Source organism: Alosa pseudoharengus, unplaced genomic scaffold (genome assembly GCF_046254945.1).
Source record: "Alosa pseudoharengus isolate Yale_2024_CS ecotype anadromous, Long Island Sound unplaced genomic scaffold, YU_APseudo_1.1 YU_APseudo_1.1_scf_13, whole genome shotgun sequence".
Taxonomy (NCBI): Eukaryota; Metazoa; Chordata; class Actinopteri; order Clupeiformes; family Clupeidae; genus Alosa; species Alosa pseudoharengus.
The window spans coordinates 23,207,382-23,214,767 of NW_027468598.1; the positions used below are offsets into that span (position 1 = coordinate 23,207,382).

General features: G+C 40.7%; 1 protein-coding gene and 1 long non-coding RNA gene across 2 annotated transcripts; both read right to left on the reverse strand.

The window, feature by feature from the left end:
• Positions 1 to 505: 505 nt before the first annotated feature.
• Positions 506 to 1,429, reverse strand: LOC143122216 (olfactory receptor 52K2-like). Its single transcript, XM_076283073.1, has one exon. It carries the CDS (start codon positions 1,427 to 1,429, stop codon positions 506 to 508), a length of 924 nt encoding a protein of 307 aa, XP_076139188.1.
• Positions 1,430 to 4,350: 2,921 nt separating this feature from the next.
• LOC143121190 (uncharacterized) lies at positions 4,351 to 5,972 on the reverse strand. Its single transcript, XR_012986429.1, has 6 exons — positions 5,794 to 5,972; positions 5,625 to 5,714; positions 5,357 to 5,467; positions 5,158 to 5,260; positions 4,721 to 5,007; positions 4,351 to 4,606 (listed from the first exon to the last, which is right to left on the reverse strand). It is a non-coding gene; the product is annotated as an uncharacterized LOC143121190 (long non-coding RNA).
• Between the last annotated feature and the right edge of the window lie 1,414 nt (positions 5,973 to 7,386).

Genomic DNA, 7,386 nt, shown 5'->3' on the forward strand with positions numbered 1-7,386 from the left:
TGCGCGTCGGGGTCCGGTTCGCCCTGTCGGGACTTATTTTCCCAGTAATGACCGGCGTTCTATACATTATCCCTTACATAGTACAGTACATGTAAACCAGTTCTGTTCAATTGACCTCATAATAGTCATCCCTGTCCAACCATGCCTCTTTTCAGTGGGTGTGAGACAAGATTTACAATTTAAAATATAGAAAATACCTCTACAAAAAACACTGAACACCTACCCTAAACAATGTATTTACACAAACACAAATAAATGGACATTACCATTGTTTAAATGTTTTCAATCTCTGTGTGTAGCACTGACCACACAACTCTGTAATTCTATTTAGACTGACATTCAGATAAATAAAGGTTAATTTGATTAAACTGCACACATTCACTGTGTTCTGGTAAACTCTTTAATACTGGACCTCTAAATAGGATTTGTAAACATTTCCCTCTAAGCAGATAAAATACAAACATCAAAGGTATTGATCTCTGTTAACAGTTAATGAACAGTTATTCTATTTACTGAAGACAATGGTAATTTTCTTTTTAATTTCTTTAGTCTTCAGGCCATATATTAAAGGGTTTACAAAAGGAGGAAATGTAAGCATCATTAAGGGAAAAAACTTGTGCAGACCTGTTGGTAAACCTTGTATGCGATAAGCAAGTACATTGAACAAAATCGTGCTCTCAAAAATCAAGAAAACTGCCAAATGTGTGGCACAGGTTTGGAATGCTTTGCTTCTTGTGTTTGTTCTATTTGCTGATGAGACACAAGCAATCAAAATGCGCAAGTAAGTGTAAATCACCACAGACAATGATAAGCCTTGGAAAAATGCAGTTATAAACAGACCATAATAGTTATTCATCCTTGTTTCACCACACATAAGCCTAACCAAAGCAGGGTTATTACAGTATGGATCCATTATTTCTGTCCTGCAAATTTCAGGCCGCAAGAGTAATGCAAACAGGATGATCATCAGGCTGAAGTCCACAGTCCACATGAGAACGATGAGTTTAATCACGTAACCGTTTGTGAAAATGGAGTTGTACCTCAGAGGCTTACATATGGCAACATACCTGTCATATGCCATGGCGGTTAGAATGAGAAGGGCTCCAGCTCCATACACGTGCACAAGAAATGCTTGCAAGATGCACGCAAGATGGGATATAAAAATATTCTGGGACAAAAGACTAAAGACCATTTGTGGGAAAAAAGCAGTTGCACCCACCAGGTCATTAAGTGGCATGTTGAATAATAAAATATACATGGGTTTATGCAAATCTTTACTGATGACAATAACATAAAGAATCATTGTATTACAAAGGACAATGCTTAAATAGGTTAGAGTCCCAAAGATGAATGCAGGATAATTTTGTGGTGGTGCAAGTTTAAGTGTTTCCATTGTCAAAACAGCAGAGAAGACTGGATAGACAGACATATTAGAAGACATCATGGGTGATTTTGTTGTACTCTTCAAGGTAACCACCTACAATATAAACAATGTCTTTTAATCCATTTGTGCCATTGTGAAGCTAAGACATTCAACTTACTCTCATTCAACAGCAGGATGCAATCTGATATTTGTAACTAAGTATAATTTTTAAATCGGCATATATCCTGTATAGAAGGATCATAGCCTGCATATTTTCTTTATGTTTATATTTTGAATATATATTACGCCTGCACAGATCATAATTAGAAAAGTCATAATTATATGAATTATTTATTATATATATATATATATATATAGATAGATAGATAGATACATACTTAAATATTTTATACTAGATTGCTCATCAATATACTAAAAGATCTGTAAAAAAAACTAACATAATTAAAAACCGAGTATAATAAATAAAATAAATCATGAAGGTATTTCACTAGAATTGTGTGTGAGTTGTACAGTTGTTAATAATACATTAATAACAGTATAGATAACACAAACAGCTTCACCTACCTTTTTTCTACATATATTTTTAGCACTCAAACTATGTGCTTAACAAACAAAGGCAAAAAGACTGCATTGATTAATCTCAGACACCCACTGTGGGGAAACAGACTACCCCCTGCTCTAACTGTAGCTGTTTTATACTCTCATATTACGGTGAAGGACACCCATGGTAAATACCTTAACTGGGTGCTCTGAAATGATGGGTGGGGTGTACATGTCTAAAAATAGTGCTGTGGCCATGGAGCCTTAACTGTTGTCTGATCATTATCCGATCAAGAACAGATAGTGAATTACAAATACACTGAGTGAGTAAACTACAACAACAAAAATAATAATAGCACCTTTAAAAATAGATGTTGTCACCTATAATATGCAAAGAAAACAAAGCATGACTCCAAAGCCCCCTCATTTACTACTCCTACAACTGCTCTGTTGTGCATTATGTCCAGTTAATAAAACCTATTAAGATACAAATTCAGATTGAATTGAAACAAACTTTGTATCAGTGCCAAAAGAGTGCTGACACACTTCTTGGTAAATAAACTAATATATTGAAGTTGTTATCCAACTAGTTAGTGTGTGTGTGTGTTTGTTTATGTGTGTATGCATTGAAGGTACGATGAATATATTTGATGTAGATTGTTTGATGTTTGATTTAGGACAGGACATGGGTAGCCAATATCCTAATAATAAGTTAAGTTAAAACAGAGACTTTTTTAATGAGACACAGCACTCAAAGAGTCCTCCATAGAAATGTATGGGGTTAGTTTGGCACACAGATTGGGGACAGTCCCTTGATTCTTCTCACCAAGTTTCATGTCTGTCTTCAATCATGTCGCTCTAGCGCCACCAACAAGTTTCAAGTTGGTTTATTTTCAGAAATGAGGTATCGTTGGAATCCTTGGGCCAAGCCATTTCTAACACACCCTATGATGTTTTAACCTGACTCTGACTGAATTTTGTTCCGCCTAGCTCCACTCACATCCATCTGGGATCGCTTCCGTTGGGAGTGATTTCGGCACCAGATTTTATGGTAGAGCCAATCAGGACGCAGGGCGGGAGATGTGACGTAGCGTAGAAGCCAGGGGGTCAAGACCGTGCAGATTAGCTTCGGCATGTTAGCATGCGCCATTTTCAAGTATGGCGCCGCATGGAGCATTTGGATCCAGCTCCGTGCACGAAAGTCCGTGTTGGGCACGAGCTCTCCTGCGCGTACATGTTGGTGGGCGGGTACCTATCCGGTGGCAACAGCCAAACGTTACTCGGTGCGTATTTCTTGAGGAGCCTATGAGAAGACGTGTATATTATGGTTATTTATGCATCATGTGACAAATAAAGATAATTGTATTGATCTTGTTTCGTTGTTGTTTGTTGTGTCGTTTGTTGTTCAAAAATAGCCTTAATATAATTAAAGACGGTAAATTACACAACAGCGGCAAAGAAAGGACACCTAGCCCACTTCCCACTGTAAGTCAACCTTACAATTCCGACTTTTCCATGACTTTCTCTGAGTAAAAAGCAGAATTTCGATGACCTTCCCTATAAATAATATACTGGCACCGAAAAAAACAAGGTGTTTTACACCAACCCATCTGAAATGTCTTCTCAGATTCATGTCTTTTCAGTGCAAAACCTTATTAACAGGTTATCCACAGGTTATGCCGTGCTAAACAAATAAAATTAAGTTAAAACCCACAAAAGTGCACTGGATTTTGTCAATCATTCTAGACTAGGGGGACACCTGATAGGCCCCTAGGTCATTTCTAAGAGCAATTGCTCATAAGAAAAGGTGTCAATAAGAGCATCTCAGTATATTGTCTGCAAATAATCAGTCAGGCAAACCTCGTTAAGGCAAAGTGACACCAGCTATGGTACCTGCTATAAATCAGGGTGAGGGACCTGATGAAGTTCTCTGTGAGACTGCATTGTTCCAGGTGACACTAACTTGTAACTCCACATCCAAGTACAATAGAAAAACTGAGAATGCCCTCTTGCGCTGCAAGAAACTGCACTAGCCGCAGTACACTTGAAGGGTGTAAGGGTGTGCGCCTACATCGGTAAGATTTGCTTAATTCAATCTAATAGTTTAAGTCAGATCTACACTATCGCTGCATACAATACCTGATTAACTAAATCAATTACATGCATACACATAGCGTAAATTGTACTGTTGTGTGGATTTAGACATCAACAACACATAATGCAATGGAAATAAACACACAAAACAAGCAATAATTTGGCTAAAGAATGTTATTAATGGTAAAATGTACAACAAAAGTGAAGCAATCAGTGAAAAACTACTAATTCTACTCATAAATACAACTACTATTAAATACAAGTTCATTAAATATTAAATACAAGTTCATTAAATACAAGTTCATTAAATAGAAGTTCATTGGTGGCTCATTTCATGATTTTTCTTTCCCTCCTTCTCTGTCTCACACACACACACACACACACACACACACACACAGATTCCCTTTAAAACAAAATGACAGGCTTCAGCTCTGGCTACAAAGGATTGGACGTCCTAACTGGACACCCAAAGCTGGCTCAAGGTTGTGCTCCATCCACTTTGAAGAGGAATGCTTTTACAGCACCACTGATGGCCGAGTGCTTCTGACAGAGACAGCTGTGCCCTCCATCTTCTCCCTCCCAGAAAGCCTGCAACAGAAAGAGAAGAGAGGAAAGAAAAAGAGAGACCATGTGAGTAAACGTCAAGTGAAAATGCATGATCAGGCATGTCAGACTGATCCTTATCTAGCAGATCATACTTACTGTAGAGCAAGCTGCTTCAAAGCTGTCCAAACTCCAGTCCAGCACAGCCATACAGTAGTACCTCCTCCCTCGGATGTCGCTGTAGGTGCCCTCTCTCAGGATGATGGCTCTGAAATGCAGGGTGGTTGGGATCAATGTGAAACTGAAGAAAATGAATGGGAAGAGGGAGACCATTTACAGAATGAGGATGACTTGCCAGAGATAGATGGCAATACAGCGGAGGGATTGGAGCAGCAGAGCAGTGACCGTGTTGAGCATGACCATTGCTATCTCCAAAGTGGCATATCCTATGCATCAGTGGATCATACATATATGTTAGGCGACTCGCCCAGAACACTCAAACGCAAGCTTGATGCAGTGCAGAACAAACTTAAAGGGTGCCGCAAACGGATCAGGTTGCAGGGTGATGCTATAATGAGGTTAAAACGAAAAGTTACCTCTCTGTCCACTGTCAAATTGGAGCTCAAACAGAAATCCCTGATCTCCTCTGAGTGTGCAGAGCTGCTCAAGGGCTCCATTTCTGGTGTGCCATGGGAAATTCTGTTGAGAGTGAGTAGGAACAAAAAATCTCACAGAATATCTAAGGAGTTAAGAATGTTTGCAATGACCTTGCATTTCTACTCTGCTAAAGCTTACGAATATGTCCGTCAATCCTTCAACCTAGTCTTGCCACATCCACAGACAATCCGCAACTGGTACAACTCTGTGGAAGCTGATCCTGGTTTCACCAAGGCCTCCTTCAGTGCGCTTCAGTGCCATGTGGAAGACAATAAGAAACAGGGTAAAGACACCATATGTGCTTTGATGATGGACGAAATGTCAATCAGGAAACAGACAGAGTTTTGTGGGGGTAAAATACATGGATATGTTGATGTAGGCAGCGGAGTGGTGAACTATTCCTTACCAGAAGCTAAGGAGGCCCTGGTCATCATGGCAGTGTCTGTTAATGAATCCTGGAAGATCCCTCTTGGCTACTTCTTAATCAGTGGCATGACTGGAGAAGAAAGGGCCAATATGATTAGGCAGTGTCTTCACCGGCTACATTGTATAGGTGTTCGTGTGGTGTCACTTACTGCAGATGGTGCTGCAAGCAATTTTGCCATGTTCAGGGAACTTGGAGCCAAACTAGCCGTCCCAAATATGCAGCCATTCTTTCCTCACCCTGTTGACCCTTCACAAAACGTGCATGTGCTTCTGGATGCCTGCCATATGTTGAAACTCATTAGAAATGCTTGGGGCGATGGAAAAGTCTTCAAAACACGAAATGGGGGGCAAATCAAATGGCAATACCTTGAGGAGCTTAATCGGTTTCAAGAAAAGGAAGGCCTCCGATTAGGAAATAACATGAAGATGGCACACATGCAGTGGCAGAAACAAAAAATGAAGGTGAACCTGGCTGCTCAAACCCTCAGCTCGAGTGTCGCAGATGCACTCCACTACTGCAATAATGTCCTGCGCTTACCTCAGTTCACAGGATCTGAGCATACGGTGGAATTCCTGAGAGTTGTCGATGCTGCTTTTGATGTCCTCAACAGCAGGAATCCTCTGGCTAAAGGCTACAAAGCCCCGCTCATGGACCACAATAAAGACCGTGCCAAGGCTATCCTGAAACACGCAGAGGATTATCTCCTGGGACTCCAAGATGGTAGTGGTAAGCCATTGTCTGCTGGCCTGCGCAAAACTTGTGTCATTGGCTTTATAGCCAGCTGCAGAAGTGTTTTCAGTGTGTTCACTGACCTTGTACTCAGCCAGAATCCAGTATCCAGGTATTTACTGACCTACAAATTGAGCCAGGACCACCTGGAACTGTTTTTTGGGGCCATCAGGGCCCGTGGTGGTTGCAACAATAACCCTACTGCAGTGCAGTTCAAGGCAGCTTACAAGCGCCTTCTCCTAAAACACCAAATCAAGCAAGCAAATGGTAACTGCCTGCTGAGGGATGACACTGACATTCTTCAGGCCTCTTCTTCTGTATTGTCTGTAGCTCAAGGAATCACTGGTCCAACTGATGAAATAAATGAATATGACCTTGACCTCTGTGAAGATTTGGAAGGCTTATCAGAGTTTAAAGAGGCAGCAGTGAACTACATCACTGGCTTTGTCGCAAAAAAGCTGTATGACAAATTGTCCTGTCTTCCCTGCGCACAGGCACTAATAACCGAAGGCCCAGTTCATCGGTTTGTAGCTCTGAAGGACAGAGGTGGTCTCTGCAAGCCGTCATTGGATACTGCTACAGTATGCCGAACCACAGAGTTACATTTCCAACGGCTTCTTAAAATCACCGATGGTCAGCCTCCAAGGGGACCTGGCATAACATCTGCCATTGTGAACAAAGTTCTTACCACCTGCTCTGATCAAAACCTATTCCCCCAGTTGCACAGCCACATGTTCGACTCCACTGTAGAATGCAACCACATTCATTTGCTTGTGAAAAAGGTGTCCTCCTTGTTCTGCAGAATACGTCTCCATCACCTGGCAAAGAGACAAACAGAGAAAATCAAGGGAAAAGCAATTCGCAGACAGTATTCCAAACTTATTTTATTTAATAATCAGTGATTAGTAGACCTGTAGAGGTCTGATATTCATTTTCTATTTAGTTGTGGATGTTCACACAAAATTCCCATTTTTGAATGGCTTATTTGATTAACTTCAGAGAAACTACTGGG